Genomic DNA, 22,224 nt, shown 5'->3' on the forward strand with positions numbered 1-22,224 from the left:
TGGATATCCATTATAAAAAAAGGTTCTTAGATGGTTTTTATTTTATATTAAAATAATTACAGTGCCGTCATCCTCATACAGAAATAGAAGGAAGAATGTAAATGAAACAGTGTGTGTTTAGTATCACTTTATGCGTGGCCCAAGATTTGGCACATTTGTATATACAGTGCCTTGAAAAAGTTTTCATACCCCTTGAAACTTTCCACATTTTGTCATGTTACAACTAGTGATGGACGAACTTCCGACGGGACGTTTCGCGAACGCGAAACGCGAACGGGCACAAACGTTCGCGAAAACGACCGTTCGCCGCGGGCTCCATTGACTTCAATGGGAGGCGAATTTCGCAAACCTTTAGGTCGAATTTGCGGCCACGGGGTAATTATTAGGGGGTAGCACGTAGTCCCACCACCTGGACAATAGCATAATACATGTATGAGGTGAATTTGGGATCGATAACTACAAGCATTTTTTTTTTATTTGGGAAATTGTTCTGACAATTCAGGACTATGGAGCTAATGAAGGCAATGGAGGAGAGGGAAGGTCAGGGACCAGGGTAGGCAAACAAGAGGGTGCAGGAGATACAGAGCACTGACAGCAGCACCGTAATACAGAGCACTGACATCAGCACCGTGACATACAGCGCTGACAGCAGCTCCGTGACATACAGCGCTGACAGCAGCTCCGTGACATACAGCGCTGACAGCAGCTCCGTGACATACAGCGCTGACAGCAGCTCCGTGACATACAGCGCTGACAGCAGCTCCGTGACATACAGCGCTGACAGCAGCACCGTGACATACAGCGCTGACAGCAGCTCCGTGACATACAGCGCTGACAGCAGCTCCGTGACATACAGCGCTGACAGCAGCTCCGTGACATACAGCGCTGACAGCAGCTCCGTGACATACAGCGCTGACAGCAGCTCCGTGACATACAGCGCTGACAGCAGCACCGTGACATACAGCGCTGACAGCAGCTCCGTGACATACAGCGCTGACAGCAGCTCCGTGACATACAGCGCTGACAGCAGCTCCGTGACATACAGCGCTGACAGCAGCTCCGTGACATACAGCGCTGACAGCAGCTCCGTGACATACAGCGCTGACAGCAGCTCCGTGACATACAGCGCTGACAGCAGCTCCGTGACATACAGCGCTGACAGCAGCTCCGTGACATACAGCGCTGACAGCAGCTCCGTGACATACAGCGCTGACAGCAGCTCCGTGACATACAGCGCTGACAGCAGCTCCGTGACATACAGCGCTGACAGCAGCACCGTAAGCAGCCCCAGGAGGAAGTCAGCACAGCACAGGGATGGTGTGATCCCCTCATAATAAGAACCCCCAGGAGGAAGTCAGCACAGCACAGGGATGGTGGGAGCCCCTCATAATAAGAACACCCAGGAGGAAGTCAGCACAGCACAGGGATGGTGGGAACCCCTCATAATAAGCAGCCCCAGTAGAAATATGACACCGCTCAACCTCTTCAAAGAGGAGGGTAGGGGCATATAGTACGGTGTGCTTTTTTGGGTCAGGGAAGTGAGCCAAATGAATTAAGAAGGTCTGTGTGCTTGATTCCAAAAATTGTTTATAGACATATACATGGTCTACTGATCACATGTGTTGAATTCCTCCGAGATCCATGCCTCATTCATTTTTAGAAATGTGAGGTAGTTAACACTGTGGTGAGCTAGGCGAGTACGCTTATCGGTCACAATCCCCCCTGCTGCGCTGAACGTCCTTTCGGACAGGACACTGGATGAGGGGCAAGCCAACAGTTCGATTGCAAATTGGGCAAGCTCTGGCCAGAGGTCAAGCCTGCCCACCCAGTAGTCTAGGGGTTCATCACTCCTCAGAGCGTCCACATCGGCCGTTAACCCAATGTAGTCGGACACCTGACGGTCTAGGCGTTCCCTGATGCTGGATCCGGATGACACCTGTCGATGGGTCGGCTGAAAGAATGACCTCATATCCGAAGTCACCAACACATCTTCAAACCGGCCTCTTCTTGCAGGCGCTGTTGGATTGGTACCCGCAAATCCTTCTCTGGGAGTGGGAATTGCTCCTCTGCCAGCGCACGCAAAAGCAGAATGCAGCATTTCTCGAAGCAAGGCCTGGAAGTGCTGCATTCTGACAGCCCTCTGCGACGGCGGTAACATTTCCGCCATTTTGTGTTTGTACCGGGGGTCTAAGTACGTTGCCACCCAGTACTGGTCCTTGACCCTCATGCTTTTTATACGGGGGTCCCTATTAAAACACTGGAGCATGAAGGCCCCCATTTGCACTAAAGTGGAAGCGGTGTGGTGGCCTGGCTCCTGCTCATCATCCAGGATAATGTCGTCCTCTTCATTCTCCTCTCCCCATCCTCGCACAACAGGGATCCCAGAAAGGTTTAAAGCATGCTCTTCTTGCTCCTGCTCATCCGCCCCGGCACCATCCTCCTCTGACTCCTCATCAGACTCCTGTTGTTGACTTGTCTCAGATAGAGTAGCCCCCCCTGGGAATTCATCCAGCATTGCGACTTCCTCATCTTCCCGCTCCTGCTCCTCCACAGCCTGATCAATGACACGACGCAATGCACGCTCCAGAAAGAAGGCATAAGGTACCATGTCACTGATGGCGCCATGGCTGCGACTGACCAGTTTGGTGATCTCCTCAAATGGCCGCAGAAGTCTGCATGTGTCGCGCATGAGCAGCCACTGGCGCGGTGAAAAAAAACCCAGCTCCCCAGAACCGTTTCTTTCGCAGAGTTCATACAGGTAGACGTTAACTGCACGTTTCTGCTGGAGCAGCCTATCAAGCATATAGAAGGTTGAGTTCCATCGCGTCGGGCAATCGCAAATAAGACGTCTGACCGGCAGATGGTGTCGCCGCTGAATGTCAGCAAGGCGAGCCATGGCCGTGTAAGATCTTCTGAAATGGGCCGAGATTTTCCTTGCCTGCCGCAAGATGTCCTGGACCCCAGGGTATTTGACAAGGAATCGCTGCACGACCAAGTTTAAGACGTGTGCCATGCACGGCACGTGCGTGATTTTGCCCTGTTTCAATGCGCTAAGCAGATTGGCACCGTTGTCACACACCACTTTACCAACTGTCAAATTGAGCGGTGTTAGCCACTCATCTGCCTGTGAACGCAAAGCTGAAAGGAGTGCCGGGCCAGTGTGGCTCTTTGCTTCCAGGCACAACAGACGCAGCACGGCATGGCAACGTCTCACCTGGCATGTGGAATAGGTTCTGGGGAGCTTGGGCGGTGCAGTGGAAGAGACGCTAGCAGCGGAAAAGGAGGAGGCAGCTGAGGAGGAGAGGGAGGAGGATGGAGTAGGAGGAGGAGAAGAAGAGTCAGGCCTGCATGCAATCCGTGGCGGTAAAACCAAATCTACACGGGTGCCACGGGTTACATGCTTGACGGCCGTCAGAAGGTTCACCCAGTGGGCAGTAAAACTGATATACCTTCCCTGCCCGTGTTTGCTAGACCACGTGTCTGTGGTCAGATGTATCTTGGCACCGACACTGTGTGCCAGAGATACATTCACTTGCCGCTGAACATGGCCATATAGCTCTGGGATGCCCTTCTCTGAGAAATACTTCCTTCCTGGGACCTTCCATTGTGGTGTTCCAATGGCCACAAATTTGCGAAAGGCCTCCGAGTCCACCAGTTTATATGGCAGTAGTTGGCGGGCTATGAGTTCTGACAAGCCAGCCGCCAACCGTTGGGCAAGAGGGTTATCCGGCGTCATCATTTTTTTACGCTCAAACATTAGGCCCACGGAAGCCTGCCTTTTTGCAGAAAAATGTGAGCTTGGCGTGATGGAAGGTGGAGTGGAGGACAATTGTGAGGAGAGAGGAGAAGGAGAAGTAGAAGACGAGGCTGGACGGTGAGAGCCTGCAGTGTGGCTTTGTGTGTTCCGTTGCTCCCACTGGGCTCGGTGATGGCTGCTCATGTGCCTTCTTAAGGCGGTCGTCCCTAGGTGAGTATTGGGCTTACCGCGACTAACGCGTTGACTGCAAAGATTGCAGATGGCAACGCTATTGTCAGCAGCGGACACGTTAAAAAAAGCCCACACTGCGGAGCCATGTGCCGGTGTCCTGGGAGCGCCAGATGTGACCGTACATGGTCGATGACTCGCTCCTGATACATTTGCAGTCTGCTTTGTCCCTGCTGTGCAATGTAAGTCATTGCTGCTTCTCCTCCCTATCTGCTGGTCCATATCTCCCTCTGAACTCCCCTCCTCTTCCTCTCTTGTGGGCACCCACGTGACATCACTAGACACGTCATCATCAACGTCACCTTCCCCACCGCTATAAGTAGAGTAGGCAGCAACACCGGGGACCAACCTCCTCCTTGGGCTGATCTGGGTACTGGCGTCAGACTGCTGAGTAGCGCTTGTTGCTACCTCCTCTTCCTGATCCAATACCAAGAGTGGCTGCGCATCAGAAATGTCCTCTTGATATGGATCGGAAAATAATTCCAGTGACTCAAGCGGAAGGTATGTGGTGGTGGTGGTGGTGGTCGTGTTGTTGGTGGTAGTGTCTTTGGGGGTGCACATAGCAGAGAGTGAAGAAGAGGGTGCAGATCGAGAGGATGAGGAGGGTGCAGAAGAGTAAGGCTGAGCGAGCCACTCAACCAAGTCTGGTGCATCCTTTAAAGTAATTGAACGCACCTTCTGCAACTTCCCACTTTGGCTCAAGCCTGTTGCTCCTGCCCTACCCCTACCACCCCTGCGGAAGGGCCTGCCTCTTCCTCTGCATGTCATTTTTTAAATGACCCTGTGACAAAACTCTTAGTCCCTATACCGCTGAAGGACTGCTGCAGTATAGGTGAGCGGTCAGCAGTGGTGCACGTCAACCCTATCTATTGTGGACCTATAGCGGTCCTTACAGAACAGCAGACTGTACCGCACTCAAGCCTATGTACCGTAGCACCCTATACCAAGTTACCAGTCCTTATAAGAACTTTTGTGGACCAAGCAGGTTGTGTATTAGTGTTTAGCAGACTGTACGTCAGTCCCTATACCGCTGAAGGACTGCTGCAGTATAGGGCAGCGGTCAGCAGTGGTGCACGTCAACCCTATCTATTGTGGACCTATAGCGGTCCTTACAGAACAGCAGACTGTACCGCACTCAAGCCTATGTACCGTAGCACCCTATACCAAGTTACCAGTCCTTATAAGAACTTTTGTGGACCAAGCAGGTTGTGTATTAGTGTTTAGCAGACTGTACGTCAGTCCCTATACCGCTGAAGGACTGCTGCAGTATAGGGCAGCGGTCAGCAGTGGTGCACGTCAACCCTATCTATTGTGGACCGATAGCGGTCCTTACAGAACAGCAGACTGTACCGCACTCAAGCCTATGTACCGTAGCACCCTATACCAAGTTACCAGTCCTTATAAGAACTTTTGTGGAACAAGCAGGTTGTGTGTTAGTGATTAGCAGACTGTACGTCAGTCCCTATACCAATGAAGGACTGCTGCAGTATAGGGCAGCGGTCAGCAGTAGTGCACGGCAACCCTATGTATTGTGGACCGATAGCGGTCCTTACAGAACAGCAGACTGTAACGCACTCAGGCCTATGTACCGTAGCACCCTATACCAAGTTACCAGTCCTTATAAGAACTTTTGTGGAACAAGCAGGTTGTGTGTTAGTGATTAGCAGACTGTACGTCAGTCCCTATACCAATGAAGGACTGCTGCAGTATAGGGCAGCGGTCAGCAGTAGTGCACGGCAACCCTATGTATTGTGGACCGATAGCGGTCCTTACAGAACAGCAGACTGTAACGCACTCAGGCCTATGTACCGTAGCACCCTATACCAAGTTACCAGTCCTTATAAGAACTTTTGTGGACCAAGCAGGTTGTGTGTTAGTGATTAGCAGACTGTACGTCAGTCCCTATACCAATGAAGGACTGCTGCAGTATAGGGCAGCGGTCAGCAGTAGTGCACGGCAACCCTATGTATTGTGGACCGATAGCGGTCCTTACAGAACAGCAGACTGTAACGCACTCAGGCCTATGTACCGTAGCACCCTATACCAAGTTACCAGTCCTTATAAGAACTTTTGTGGACCAAGCAGGTTGTGTGTTAGTGATTAGCAGACTGTACGTCAGTCCCTATACCAATGAAGGACTGCTGCAGTATAGGGCAGCGGTCAGCAGTAGTGCACGGCAACCCTATGTATTGTGGACCGATAGCGGTCCTTACAGAACAGCAGACTGTACTGCACTCAGGCCTATGTACCGTAGCACCCTATACCAAGTTACCAGTCCTTATAAAAACTTTTGTGGACCAAGCAGGTTGTGTGTTAGTGTTTAGCAGACTGTGCGTCAGTCCCTATACCGCTGAAGGACTGCTGCAGTATAGGGCAGCGGTCAGCAGTAGTGCACGGCAACCCTACAGTGGTGTGAAAAAGTGTTTGCCCCCTTCCTCATTTCCTGTTCCTTTGCATGTTTGTCACACTTAAGTGTTTCGGAACATCAAACCAATTTAAACAATAGTCAAGGACAACACAAGTAAACACAAAATGCAATTTGTAAATGAAGGTGTTTATTATTAAAGGTGAAAAAAAATCCAAACCATCATGGCCCTGTGTGAAAAAGTGATTGCCCCCTAAACCTAATAACTGGTTGGGCCACCCTTAGCAGCAACAACTGCAACCAAGCGTTTGCGATAACGTGCAATGAGGCTTTTACAGCGTCCTGGAGGAATTTTGGCCCACTCATCTTTGCAGAATTGTCCTAATTCAGTTACATTAGAGGGTTTTCGAGCATGAACGGCCTTTTTAAGGTCATACCGCAACATCTCAATAGGATTCAGGTCAGGACTTTGGCTAGGCCACTCCAAAGTCTTCATTTTGTTTTTCTTCAGCCATTCGGTGGTGGACTTGCTGGTGTGTTTAGGATCATTGTCCTGCTGCAGAACCCAAGTTCGTTTCAGCTTGAGTACACGAACAGATGGTCGGACATTCTCCTTCAGGATCTCTTGGTAGACAGCATAATTCATAGTTCCTTTTATCACGGCAAGTCTTCCAGGTCCTGAAGCAGCAAAACAGCCCCAGACCATCACACTACCACCACCATATTTTACGGTTGGTATAATGTTCTTTTTATGAAATGCAGTGTTCCTTCTACGCCAGATATACTTGGACACACACCTTCCAAAGAGTTCCACTTTTGTCTCATCGGTCCACAGAATGTTGTCCCAAAAGTCTTGGGGATCATCAAGATGTGTTGTGGAGAAATTGAGACGAGCTTTGATGTTCTTTTTGCTCAGCAGTGGTTTTCTCCTTGGAACTCTGCCATGCAGGCCATTTTTGCCCAATCTTTTCCTGATGGTGGAGGCATGAACGCTGACCTTAACTGAGGCAAGTGAGGCCTGCAGTTCCTTGGACGTTGTTGTGGGGTCTTTTGTGACCTCTTGGATGAGTCGTCGCTGCGCTCTTGGGGTAATTTTGGGTGGCCGGCCACTCCTGGGAAGGTTCACCACTGTTCCATGTCTTCGCCATTTGTGGATAATGGCTCTCACTGTGGTTCGCTGGATTCCCAAAGCTTTGGAAATGGCTTTATAACCCTTTCCAGACTGATAGATCTCAATTACTTTCTTTCTCAATTGTTCCTGAATTTCTTTGGGTCTCGGCATGATGTGTAGCTTTTAAGGATCTTCTGGTGGACCTTACTGTGTCAAGCAGCTCCTATTTAAGTGATGCCTTAATTGTGAACAGGTGTGGCAATAATCAGGCCTGGGTGTGGCTAGAGAAATTGAACTCAGGTGTGGACAACCACAGTTATAGTATGTTTTAACAAGGGGGGCAATCACTTTTTCACACAGGGCCATGATGGTTTGGATTTTTTTTCACCTTTAATAATAAACACCTTCATTTACAAATTGCATTTTGTGTTTACTTGTGTTGTCCTTGACTATTGTTTAAATTGGTTTGATGTTCCGAAACACTTAAGTGTGACAAACATGCAAAGGAACAGAAAATGAGGAAGGGGGCAAACACTTTTTCACACCACTGTATGTATTGTGGACCGATAGCGGTCCTTACAGAACAGCAGACTGTAACGCACTCAGGCCTATGTACCGTAGCACCCTATACCAAGTTACCAGTCCTTATAAGAACTTTTGTGGACCAAGCAGGTTGTGTGTTAGTGATTAGCAGACTGTACGTCAGTCCCTATACCAATGAAGGACTGCTGCAGTATAGGGCAGCGGTCAGCAGTAGTGCACGGCAACCCTATGTATTGTGGACCGATAGCGGTCCTTACAGAACAGCAGACTGTAACGCACTCAGGCCTATGTACCGTAGCACCCTATACCAAGTTACCAGTCCTTATAAGAACTTTTGTGGACCAAGCAGGTTGTGTGTTAGTGATTAGCAGACTGTACGTCAGTCCCTATACCAATGAAGGACTGCTGCAGTATAGGGCAGCGGTCAGCAGTAGTGCACGGCAACCCTATGTATTGTGGACCGATAGCGGTCCTTACAGAACAGCAGACTGTACTGCACTCAGGCCTATGTACCGTAGCACCCTATACCAAGTTACCAGTCCTTATAAAAACTTTTGTGGACCAAGCAGGTTGTGTGTTAGTGTTTAGCAGACTGTGCGTCAGTCCCTATACCGCTGAAGGACTGCTGCAGTATAGGGCAGCGGTCAGCAGTAGTGCACGGCAACCCTATGTATTGTGGACCGATAGCGGTCCTTACAGAACAGCAGACTGTAACGCACTCAGGCCTATGTACCGTAGCACCCTATACCAAGTTACCAGTCCTTATAAGAACTTTTGTGGACCAAGCAGGTTGTGTGTTAGTGATTAGCAGACTGTACGTCAGTCCCTATACCAATGAAGGACTGCTGCAGTATAGGGCAGCGGTCAGCAGTAGTGCACGGCAACCCTATGTATTGTGGACCGATAGCGGTCCTTACAGAACAGCAGACTGTAACGCACTCAGGCCTATGTACCGTAGCACCCTATACCAAGTTACCAGTCCTTATAAGAACTTTTGTGGACCAAGCAGGTTGTGTGTTAGTGATTAGCAGACTGTACGTCAGTCCCTATACCAATGAAGGACTGCTGCAGTATAGGGCAGCGGTCAGCAGTAGTGCACGGCAACCCTATGTATTGTGGACCGATAGCGGTCCTTACAGAACAGCAGACTGTAACGCACTCAGGCCTATGTACCGTAGCACCCTATACCAAGTTACCAGTCCTTATAAGAACTTTTGTGGACCAAGCAGGTTGTGTGTTAGTGATTAGCAGACTGTACGTCAGTCCCTATACCAATGAAGGACTGCTGCAGTATAGGGCAGCGGTCAGCAGTAGTGCACGGCAACCCTATGTATTGTGGACCGATAGCGGTCCTTACAGAACAGCAGACTGTACCGCACCCAAGCCTATGTACCGTAGCACCCTAGACAGACCAAGTTACCAGTCCTGATAAAGAGCTTTGTGGAACAAGTGAGTTGTGAATGATTAGCAGACTGCAGCAGAAGGGCAGCAGTCAAGTATAATATTCTTTCTATATTTGGAAGAAAGAATATTATACGTGTACAAGCCTATTACCGTACCACTGATACCAGTCCTGAAAAGAACCTTTGTGGAACTAATAGTAACAGCAAGTCTTTAAAATTATCCTCACTGCCTGACACACTGCTTCCTGCCTGTCCCTATACAAATTGGCAAAAAAGAGTAGGCTGGAACGATTAGCTGGAACAGCTCTTTTGTGGACCTGATAGTAACAGCTAATGATGATGATGATGATGATGATGAAGAAAGACTAATCTGGCTGAGCTGTCCCTAAAATAGCAGCATACAGCGCTCTGTCCCTTTATCTAAACTGACAAAAGAAACTCAGGCTGCTGACCTAACACCTATACCAGTCCTGAAAAGAACTTTTGTGTACCAAATAGCTAGCGTTTTCTCTGTCCCTACTCCACACAGGATCCTTTCCCTACAGTGACAGAAGAAAGAATGTAAAATGGCCACCGGATCGGGTGTATTTATAGGTTAGGGGGAATGTCCAAGTGTCCATGAGCTGTCATGTCTCAATTGGTTGTCCTGTAACACATGATAAACGTGTCACGAAAGGTTAAAGTTCTTGTATACATTAAACACGTAAGTCCGCCGGGGCGAACGACGGAAAAAGGCGTTCGAACCCGCGGACGGCGAAAGTCGGAAATTCGCCGCGAAACGACCGCCGGGCGAACCGTTCGGCCATCACTAGTTACAACCAAAAACATAAATGTTTTTTATTGGGATTTTATCTGATAGACCAACACAAAGTGGCCCATAATTGTGAAGTGGAAGGAAAATGATAAATGGTTTTCAAAATGTGTTACAAATAAATATGTGAAAAGTGTGGGGGGCATTTGTATTCAGCCCCCTTTATTCTGATACCCTTAACTAAAATCTAGTGGAACCAATTGCCTTCAGAAGTCACCTAATTAGTAAATAATCCACCTGTGTGTAATCTAATCTCAGTATAAATACAGCTGTTCTGTGAAAACCTCAGAGGTTTGTTAGAGAACCTTAGTGAACAAACAGCATCATGAAGGCCAAGGAACACACCAAACAGGTCAATGATAAAGTTGTAGAGAAGTTTAAAGCAGGGTTAGGTTATAAAAAAAATATCTTAAGCTTTGAACATCTTACGGAGCTCTGTTCAATCCATCATCCGAAAATGGAAAGAGTATGGCACAACTTCAAACCTACCAAGACATGGCCGTCCACCTAAACTGACCGGCCGGGCAAGGAGAGCATTCATCAGAGAAGCAGCCAAGAGGTCCATGGTAACTCTGGAGGAGCTGCAGAGATCCACAGCTCAGGGGGGAGAATCTGTCCACAGGACAACTATTAGTTGTCTCTCCACAAATCTGACCTTTATGGAAGAGTGACAAGAAGAAAGACATTGGTGAAAGAAAGTCATAAGAAGTCCTGTTTGTAGTTTGTGAGAAGCCATGTGGGGGACACAGCAAAGATGTGGAAGAAGATGCTCTGGTCAGATGAGACCAAAATTGAATTTTTTGGCCTAAAAGCAAAACGCTATGTGTGGAGGAAAACCAACACTGCCCACCACCCTGAACACACCATCCCCACTGTGAAACATGATGGTGGCAGCATCATGTTGTGGGGATGCTTTTCTTCAGCAGGGACAGGGAAGCTGGTCAGAGTTGATGGGAAGATGGATGGAGCCAAATACAGGACAATCTTAGAAGAAAACCTATTAGAGTCTGCAAAAGACTTGAGACTGGGGCGGAGGTTCACCTTCCAGCAGGACAACGACCCGAAACATACAGCCAGAGCTACAATGGAACGGTTTAGATCAAAGCATATCCATGTGTTAGAATGGCCCAGTCACAGTCCAGACCTAAATCTAATTGAGAATCTGTGGCAAGACTTAAAAATTGCTGTTCGCAGACGCTCTCCATCCAATCTGACAGAGCTTGAGATATTTTGCAGAGAAGAAGAATGGGCACAAATGTTCCTCTCTAGATGTGCAAAGCTGGTAGACACACCCCCACTTTACAGACAAGAATCACACATAACATATTTAAATAGTAACTGTGTGGAGAAGTGGAAAATATTTTTTTGTGAATAGTAAAAGGTTAGGAATATTGTGAATATTTATACATCTGAGTTTTATCTCCATATATGCCTCCATGATGTTATTTATTGTTAATACTTTTACGATAGAAAATATGACATGATAGTACAGTATGTCCTACTCCTGGGAATCTTTCTGTGCCATGATCATTTTGCTAGCACATTGAATCCAAATATTGAGGACAGGCAGCTCTGACCAATAACTGTCTAAAATACCCCGTACACACTATTAGATTTTCTGAAGACAAGCAGACTAAGGACAGGGATTACTGGAACCATGTCCTGTGGTCTGATGAGACCAAGATAAATGTATTTGGTTCAGATGGTGACAAGCGTGTGTGGGGGCAACCAGGTGAGGAGGACAAAGACAAGTGTGTCTTGTCTACAGTCAGGCATGGTGGTGGGGGTGTCATGGTCTGGGGCTGCATGAGTGCTGCCGGCACTGGGGAGCTACAGATCATTGAGGGAACCATGAATGCCAACATGTACTGTGACATACTGAAGCAGAGCATAATCCTCTCTGGAGACTGGGCAGCAGGGCAGTATTCCAACATGATAACCGACCCCAAACACACCTCCAAGATGACCACTGCCTTGCTAAAGAAGCTGAGGGTAAAGGTGATGGACGGGCCAAGCATGTCTCCAGACCTAAACCCTATTGAGCATCTGTGGGGCATCCTCAAATGGAAGGTGGAGGAGCGCAAGGTCTCCAACATCCACCAGCTCTGTGATGTCATCATGGAGGAGGGGAAGAGGACTCCAGTGGCAACCTGTGAAGCTCTGGTGAACTCCATGCCCAAGAGGGTTAAGGCAGTGCTGGAAAATAATGGCGGCCACACAAAATATTGACACTTTGGGCCCAATTTGGACATTTTCACTTAGGGGTGTACTCACTTTTGTTGCCAGCGGTTTAGACATTAATGGCTGTGTGTTGAGTTATTTTGAGGGGACAGAAAATTGACACTGTTATACAAGCTGTACACTCACTACTTTACATTGTAGACAAGTGTCATTTCTTCAGTGTTGTCACATGAAAAGATAGAAGAAAATATTTACAAAAATGTGAGGGGTGTCCTCACTTTTGTGAGATAGTGTATATATCTCTGATCACCCTCCCTGTCTATGGTGACACTGCACTGCTCGGGTGACCATATGTAAAATAAAATAAAATAAAAATGTATTTTTTATTAATAATTTTTTGTATATATTGTCAGAGCAGGTGACGTGTCACTATGGTGACATTGTACTGCTGTGGCGGTGATCATGTACAATAGCTGGCTGCTCTGATATCATTGTATGTCAGTTCTGGCAGACATTGTCTCTGATCACCTCCTGTATAGTGTGCAATAGAACGGGGATACACAGCCCCGCGTTTCCTCGCTTGTCTTAGGCTGCTTTCACACTGGGGCGGTATTCAGGCGTTACAGCGCTAAAAATAGCGCCTGTGTAGCGCCTGAAAAAAACCGTCCCCTTTCCCTCCAGTGTGAAAGCCGGAGGGCTTTCACACTGGAGCGATGCGCTGGCAGGACGGTGAAAAAAGTCCTGCTAGCCGCATCTTTGGAGCGGTGAAGGAGCGGTGTATTCACCGCTCCTATACCGCTCCTACCCATTGAAATCAATGGGACACCGCGGCAATACCGCCGGCAAAGCGCCGCTGCAGCGGCGCTTTGCGGGCGGGTTTAACCCTTTTCGGCCACTAGCGGGGGTTAAAACCACCCCGCTGGCGCCCGCAGACCGCCGCTAAAACGACGGTAAAGCGCCGCTTTACCGCCGACGCCGCTCCCGCCCCAGTGTGAAAGCAGCCTAAGACTCAACATGTAACCTGTCTGGCATCACATAACCTATGAATACACAAACATGAAATGCATTCTCTTTCTCTTCACGTAGGACTGCTTATCCACGTTCCATGAACTGGTACCACTTTATTTCAGAGGTTACCTGAAACCACCCTTCAACACCGAGGGCAGGAAATCAGCTGGGATGTCAGAGGAGGTAATGTTTTGCAATGTTGAACATGAGGGGGGGGGGGGGTTAATAAAGCATTTGGGACACTTTTGTTGGCATTTTCCCTTTAAAAAGTCCTTTTAAAAAGTCCTGCTGCTAATTCATGAAAGCCTTGCAGCAGTTTCGGTTAGAGTTCTGATACTTTTAGATTAGGCCAGTGTTTCTCAACTCTACTCCGCAAGGCGCCCCCCCCCAACAGGTCATGTATTCAGGCTTCCCATTATTTTGCACAGGTGATTTGATCAGTTTCACTGCCTTAGTAATTACCGCAGCCGTTTCATCTGAGGGAAATCCTGAAAACATGATGTGTTGGGACGCCTTGAGGACTGGAGTTGAGAAACATTGGATTAGGCAATAGATTCAGGTAGTTACAGTGATGGGGAGAAAAGAAAAAGTATTTGATCCCCTGCTGATTTGGTACGTTTGGCCACTGACAAAGAAATGATCAGTCTATAATTTTAATGGTCTGTTTAACAGTGAGAGACAGAATAACAACAAAAGTATCCAGAAAAACGGATTTGAAAGAAGTTATAACTTGATTTGCATTTTAATGAGTGAAATAAGTATTTGAGCCCTTCGAAAAACATGGTGGCAAAACCCTTGTTGGCAATCAGAGGTCAGACGTTTCTTGTAGTTGGCCTCCAGGTTTGCACACATCTCAGGAGGGGTTTTCTCCCACTCCTCTTTGCAGATCCTCTTCAAGTCATTACGTTTTTCGAGGCTGACATTTGGTAACTCGAACCTTCAGCTCCCTCCACATATGTTCTATGGGATTAAGGTCTGGAGACTGGCTAGGCCACTCCAGGAATTTAATGTGCTTCTTGTTGAGCCACTCCTTTGTTGCCTTGGCCGTGTGTTTTGGGTCATTTTCATGCTGGAATGCCCATCCATGAACCATTTTCAATGCCTTGGCTGAGGGAAGGAGGTTCTCACCCAAGATTTGATGGTACAAGGGCCCCGTCCATCGTCCCTTTGATGCAGTGAATTTGTCCTGGCCCTTTAGAAAAACGCCCCCAAAGCATAACGTTTCCACTTCCATGTATGACGGTGGGGAGTGGGGATGGTGTTCTTGCGGTCATAGGCAGCATTTCTCCTCCTCCTCCAAACACGGCGAGTTGATTTTGGTCTCATCTGACCACAACACTTTCCCCAGTTCTCCTCTAAATCATTCAGATGTTCATTAGCAGACTTCAGACGTTGCTGTACATGTGATTTCTTCAGCAGGGGGACCTTGCGGGCACTTGTAGGATTTCAGTCCTTCACTGTGTAGTGTGTAACCAATTGTGTTCTTGGTGACTATGGTCCCAGCTGCCTTGAGATCATTGACAAGATTCTCCCATGCAGTTCTGGGCTGATTCTTCACCGTTCTCATGATCATTGAAACTCCACGAGGTGAGTTAGTTAGGTTAAAAAAAGACACAAGTCCATCCAGTTCAACCATAAAAATAAATAAATAAAATAAAAAATATCGTACAATCCAATATACCCAATTCTATACCAACAGCTGATCCAGAGGGAGGCAAAAACCCCCAGCAGAGCATGATCCAATTTGCTACAGCAGGGGAAAAAATTCCTTCCTGATCTCCTTATGCCGCGTACACACGATCAGATTGTCCGGCGTACTTAGTCTGCCGAAACGCATTTCAGCGGACAATTCGATCGTGCGTGGGCTTTAGCTGACTTTTCCAGCGTGAAGTCCGGCGGACTAAGAAAGTATTTTTGTACTCCAATCTTCCCGCCGGACTTGGGTTTCAGCGGACAATACGTTAGTCAGTATGCTAGTCCGGCGGACTAAGAATGATGCATGCTCAGAAGCAAGTACAAAAAAGGAAGCTATTGGCTACTGGCTATTGAACTTCCTTTTTCTAGTCCCGTCGTATGTGCTGTACGTCATCGCGCTAGCGAACGCCGGACTTTCTGTGTGTCCGTGTGTGTTCAAGTCCGTTCGGTAGAAAGTCCGCCGGATTATCCGTCGGATTAAGTACGCCAGACAATTCGATCGTGTGTACGCGGCATAAGAGGCAATCGGATTTTCCCCGGATCAACTTTATCTTGCATGGAGCCCCAGACTAAGGGAGATTGACAATTATTTTGTGGTTCTGCCATTTGTGAATAATCGCACCAACTGTTGTCACCCTCTCACCAAGCTGCTTGGCGATGGTCTTGTAGCCCATTCCAGCCTTTGGGTAGGCCTACAATCTTGTCCCCGACATCCTTGGACAGCTCTTTGGTCTTGGCCATGGTGAAGGTGAGGAGATCGGATCCTGATGAATTGATTGCTTCTGTGGACAGGTGTCTTTTATACAAGTAACAAACTGAGATTAGGAGCACTCCCTTTTAAGGCTGGGTTCACACCGCTGCGGGGGGAGAACCGGATGTGATTCGCACAGCAAATCACATCCGATCTCCGTAGCACTGCGAGTTCAGCCATACAGATAGTATGGCTGAACTCGCAGCTGTCCCGCAGCAAACTCGCACAGGACCCTTTTTTGGGTCCGCAACGGAATCGGATCGCATGGGGGTTCACACCATGCGATCCGATTCCTGTGCGAGTCGGCAGATCGCACTGCGATATGCCGACGGATCTGGGGGTGTCATTAACATAACATTGACACCCCCAGCCGTCCGCATAGGGCAGTGTGAACTGCCGGCGGGAGGTGAGCGATGCGGGAAAACGCCGCGGATTCGCGGCATTCCCGCATCGCAATAGTGTGAACCTAGCCTTAGGGAGTGCTCCTAATCTCAGCTCGTTACCTGTATATAAGACACCTGGGAGCCAGAAATCTTGCTGATTGATAGGGAAACAATTACTTATTTCACTCATTAAAATGCAAATCAATTTATACCTTTTTTGAAATGCGTTTTTTCTGAATATTATTATTTAGTCTGTCTCTGTTAAAATAAACCGACCATTAATCATAATGAACAAAAAATAAAAAAAATAAACCGACCATTAAAATTATAGACTGATCATTTCTTTCTCAGTGAGCAAATGTACAAAATCAGCAGGGGGATCAAATACTTTTTTTTCCCTCACTTTAATATGGTGCAATGGCTGCTACAAAGCCAAAAATAATTTCTGCCAGTTCCTCTGGATACTGCTGATCACAGATTGTAAAGTAGAGCAGTAAAGAGCCAATCAGCTGATCACAGAGGTAAACAGATTGGCACTCCTTTCCTCAGGCTGTCAGCATGAGGATCGGAGAAGAGAGCCAATAACTTGCATCTCTAAAAGGGACATCTACACTGATAATCAAGGCACTGATTGTCAGTGCAGCCCCAACAGTGCCCACCAGTCGCTGCCAATCAGTGCCTACCAGTGCCTCCTTGTCAGTGTCACCCATCAGTGGAGCCTCATCAGTGTCACCTGTTAGTGCCGTCTACCAGTGCCCATCAGTGCCGCCTTTCAGTGCCAATGAGTGAAGGGGAAAAATGACTTGTTTGCAAAAAAAAAAACAAGAAATTTATTTTTTTTTGGTCTTTTTTTTGTTAGCAAAAAATAAAAAACCCAGCAGTGATTAAATACCACCAAAAAAAGAAAGCTCTATTTTGGGGGGAATGCTGCATGACTGTGCAATTTTCATTGAAAATGTGACAGCTCTGAAAACTGGCTTGGGCAAGAAGAGGGTGAAAGTGCCCGGTAGGCAAGCGGTATTGTTACATTGTGTATTAGTTTCATTGGTTGTAGGACCCAGGCTGCCAGCTTCCTGGCAACCAATGACATGAGATATAAAAAAAAAAAAAAAAAAAACAGAAGTCCACACTACAGGTCTGAATCTCTTCTAGGCACACCAGTCCACAAAGGATAAATCTTGCATTTAGGACCCCACAAATAGAGCTTTCTTTTGGTGGTATTTAATTACAGCTGGGAGTTTTATTTTTTGCTAAACAAATTAAAAAAAATGCAAAATAAAATAAAAAAAATCATGTTTAATAGTTTGTTATAAAATTTTGCAAACAGGTCATTTTTCTCCTTCATTGAAGTGCGCTGATGAGGCGGCACTGATAGGCATAGTTAAGGTGGCACTGATAGGCACAGATAAGGCAGTACTGATGGGCACAGATAAGGCGGCACTGATGGGCACAGATAAGATGGCACGGATGGGTGGCACTAAGGGGCACTGATAGGTACCACTGATAGATGGGACTGATGGGCACTGATAGGTGGCACTGCTGGGCACTGGTAGATGACACTGATGGGCACGGATATGTGGCACTGGGGTGCAGCACCGTTGTTGAGGCAGATTGTGGACACTGATGGGGGGGACTTTTTTTTATTACTGAGGTGGCACTGGCAGGGGGCAGGTGGGCACTGGTAAGCTGGCCGTGTTCGGCTCTTTTTTTTTCTCCTCGCGCTGTCAGCGCGAGGAGGAAATATAGCCGATTACCGGCTCCATTGTATCACATGATCAGCTGTCATTGGCTGACAGCTGATCACGTGGTAAGGGGTCGGGATCAACCCCTTGCTTCGATCCGTGATCAGGCGAGTCTCATAGACTCGCTGATCACAGACCTCGCCGCGCACGCCCCTCAGGGGGCGCGCAGGCCGCTCGTGCACGGGACGACGTCAATAGACGTAGTCCCGGCAAAGGAGGTCTGCGCTGTAGCCGTCATTTGGCTATAGCGCGGATCCCTAATGAGGCCAATCACTATATAGAGTAAGCATGTGGGATATAAAACACAGTATTGCTTATATGGGGTTCCGACAAAAGAAAAGGGGGAGTTTTTAGGGACTGTGAATGAAAGATGTATACCAAAAAGCAGTCTTAGCACATTTTTTTACACCTTGTGAGATCATGTACAGCATACTGAATGACACAGAAAAAGAAGCATACACAAAATTGCATGAATGCAGGGCATGCTAATAGTCACATATAAATAGTGATGCCATGGTACTTGGCATATCATGGGGTAAGGATGAGTCCTGCACAACATGGGCCCCTGGAAGGTATTGGAAAAAATCTAGAGTAAAAACACATAAAATCATCTGTATGGACATCATGCATCTATGTAAGCCCGACACGTTTCGTTGGGTTGTACCAACTCTTCAGGGGGTGAATGCAATGGTGATCTATAAAAGAAACATAACCATATGGTATAATATTGTAGCTGAATAATAGGAATAAGTAATGGGTGTAAGGGACAGGATGGACATCCCTATACATACGTCAACTGCATAGATGTGAACAGAGGACCAGAGCGGTTAGAAATGTCTGGCATGGGAGCTGAGGTAGAGACACGTGGACAAGCAGGGAGCACTTTTTGTCGGAACCCATATAAGCAATACTGTGTTTTATATCCCACATGCTTACTCTATATAGCGATTGGCCTCATTTAACCACTTAAGCCCCGCAGCCAAAGGACCAGGTCCCTTTTTGCAATTCGGCACTGCGTCGCTTTAAGACAATTGTGCGGTCGTGTGATGTGGCTCCCAAACAAAATTGGCGTCCTTTTTTTTCCCCACAAATAGAGCTTTCTTTTGGTGGTATTTGATCACCTCTGCGGTTTTTATTTTTTGCGCTATAAACAAAAATAGAGCGACAAATTTGAAAAAAATTCGATATTTTTTTACTTTTTGCTATAATAAACATCCCCAAAAATATATAAAAAAACATTTATTTTCCTCAGTTTAGGCCGATACGTATTCTTCTACATATTTTTGGTAAAAAACAAAAATTGCAATTAGCGATTGATTGGTTTGCGCAAAAGTTACAAAATAGGGGATTGTTTTATGGCATTTTTATTAATATTTTTTTTTTACTAGTAATGGTGGTGATCAGCGATTTTTTTTATTGTGACTGCAACATTATGGCGGACACATCGGACATTTTTGACACATTTTTGGGACCATTGTCATTTATACAGCAATCACTGCTATTTAAATGCACTGATTCCTGTGTAAATGACACTGGCAGTGAAGGAGTTAACCACTAGGGGGCAGTGTAGGGGTTATGTATGACGTTATGTTTTTTGTTTATTTTATTGTAGGGGGGCTGGCCTGGCATGTGACGTCACTGATCGTCTTTCCCTATAACAGGGAAGAGACGATCGGTGACAGCCACAGTAGGAAGCATGGGGAGAGGTTTGTTTACACAGACCTCTCCTCGTTCTTCAGCTCTGTGACCCGATCGCAGGACACCAGCGGCCATCGGGTCTTCTGGTCCCATAGCCACGGAGCTCAGGACCGGGTCGGGAGCACGGCGGCGCGCCCCCCCCCCCCCGACCCACAGCTGGGCATTTAAAGAGCAACGTACAGGTACGTGCTTGTGCCCAGCTGTGCCATTCTGCCGACGTATATGTGCAGGAGGCGGTCTTTAAGTGGTTAAAGTCAAGTCCCGCCGACCAAACCTCTTTTTGATCAAATTTGGGATGGAGGCCAATTACTTATGGTGCCTTGGACCACATCATTCTCTAATACCTAACCGTGAGGAAGACCATACTGATGATTGGTTCTATAAAGTCACTTTGGATTTTTGTCTCTTCCGATCTGTGTGATCTGATGTTCTGTTTGTTCCCCCCCCCCCCCCCTCTTCCAGTGGTATCTTCCTTTGGTGAAACCATCCAGTAAGGAGTCCGCTATTATCGGACAATCTCCTACGCTTATTTAAGCATCACGTCACTGCTGCTCATCACTTCTATATTACTCAATACGACTCATTGCTGGACAATGTAGGATTGGGAGCGACTTACAACTTTTACTACTGCCTACACCCAGTTTTAATGCTGAACACTATTCAAGATAATGAACACTGGTGTTTTATACAGAGAAAATCTATGTATTTATTAGGTACAGATGAGCCTTCTGGTCATTCTTCTATGTAATCACAATAAAACAGGAATTCAGCATTTTAATAAAAAAAATGTTATTAGCATAAAATAAGATTTTTGCTTTTTTTTTTTGTTTTAATTAAACAAACTGAACTTTCTGAACACAAATGTCTGAAAATTGTATCGTGAACACGATCGGAATATCTGAACAGGTGGAAGGGAAGTTTATTCATAATGTATTTCCCATTATTAACTGACACTCAAGGTTTCTAAACACAATCCTTTTAGAAGGACTGGAAATTAAAGTTGAACTGTGTTAGCCCTTGTACACACGGTCGGACATTCCGACAACCAAATCCGTCGGATTTTGTCCGAAACTGTTGTATACACACGGTCGGACAAAGTTGTCGGAAAATCCGATCTTTCAGAACGTGATGACGTTATTTCGTTGCGACGGGACTACGTTCAGGCTAGTAGCCAATAGCTTTGATGTAGGAATTTGATCTGAGCATGCGTGGCACTTTGTCCGATCGGAATTCTCTACACATGATCGGAGTATGTCCTATCGGAGCATTTTGTCGGAAAATTTTACCAACAAGTTGGAAAACTTGGTCCGTCGCATACTCCGACGGAAACAGTCCTATGGAGACCACACAGTCGGAATATCCGACAAAGCGGTCTGATCGGACACATTCCGTCGGAATCTTCGACCGCGTGTACAAGGGCTAAGAGACAAATACACTTCAGTAAGGGTAAAGATAATGAATGGCATTCAAAGGCTGCCGTCTGTACAAAATGTGCACAGCACCAGTTCCCAGATGTAATTTTTTCTTGTGCCTTTATTGGTTAAAAACCATGTACAGCAAGAGATGGAAACAACAGCTAACATGTTTCACACGGTGACTACTGGTGCTTACTCATCAGCCACGATTAAGCACCAGTAGTCATGGTGTGAAACATGTTAGCTGTTGATTCCATCTCTTGCTGTACATGGTTTTTAACCAATAATGAAATTACTGTTGGCGTGCGGCTATCCGGATTGAATTTTTCTCTACATGCTACTTTGCATACGGAGCCAGCACCCGTATCTGAGGAGATTTTTGTGGCCCAGACACCTGGAGCAGGTTCCTTTTCTCGGTTTGTATAAGAAAGATACAGTGGGGAAAAATAATTATTTGAACCCCTGCAGATTTTTTGAGTTTGCCCACTTAGAAAGAAATGAAGGGTCTATCATTTTGGGAGACACATCAAGCATGTTGAGAGGAGAGCTCCATTGCGGGATTGCGGCCTGCTGGGGGACCCCGACCATTGGCTGGTGGCTTAGCTGTTGAGGTTTGATTTCCTGGGTTGTCTCCAGCGTAGAGAGAGCGACTTGCTGCTCCTGTTTGATGATCTGATGCTGAGTATAACTACAGGCCTGATATTGCTTGCCCTCTGGTATGCGCTTAGTTTGTGTGGTGGAGGTCACAATTATCGGTGTTGTCTGCACAGAAGATTGTCTTTTATTTATTCATTCACCTTATCACTTCACTGGACTATTTATTTATTCATTTATTATATTACTTCATTGGACTATATTTTCTTTCAACATTATTTGATGGTTAATTCTGATTACTTTATTTGTTGGGAATTTTAATCACTTTATTTAATGGATTGATTTTTAGTGGCGTCATATGTTAATAGGAATTGTCGCATACACATTTTAAATTCATTCGCGCAGCTTTTCTTTTTTCTACTTATTGTGTTTGCATATATCTTGCGAAATTGAGCTGCAGCCAGTTTATATAATCAATTTTTTACATTTTCCCTTGGGTTCTAGCGCGGTATTTATTTTCCTTCTATAATTTTTATCAT

General features: G+C 46.6%; 1 protein-coding gene across 2 annotated transcripts in view; it reads left to right on the top strand.

The window, feature by feature from the left end:
- LOC143963357 (uncharacterized protein HI_0077-like) overlaps positions 1-20,772 on the top strand; it is a 66,749-nt gene extending 45,977 nt beyond the window's left edge. Inside the window, exons 11-12 of one of the 2 annotated variants that reach the window (XM_077472976.1) lie at positions 13,486-13,590; positions 20,139-20,756. In XM_077472976.1, coding sequence (XP_077329102.1) covers positions 13,486-13,590; positions 20,139-20,210 — 177 coding nt within the window. In that variant the 3' untranslated portion in view covers positions 20,211-20,756. Of the gene's footprint in view, positions 1-13,485; positions 13,591-20,138 lie in introns of both variants that reach the window. The other variant, XM_077472977.1, reaches the window with a different exon arrangement.
- The last annotated feature ends 1,452 nt before the right edge of the window (positions 20,773-22,224 follow it).

The sequence above is a fragment of the Lithobates pipiens genome, unplaced genomic scaffold (genome assembly GCF_037356315.1).
Source record: "Lithobates pipiens isolate NorthernLeopardFrog02 unplaced genomic scaffold, aLitPip1_a1.2 Scaffold_8, whole genome shotgun sequence".
NCBI classification, from domain to species: domain Eukaryota; kingdom Metazoa; phylum Chordata; class Amphibia; order Anura; family Ranidae; genus Lithobates; species Lithobates pipiens.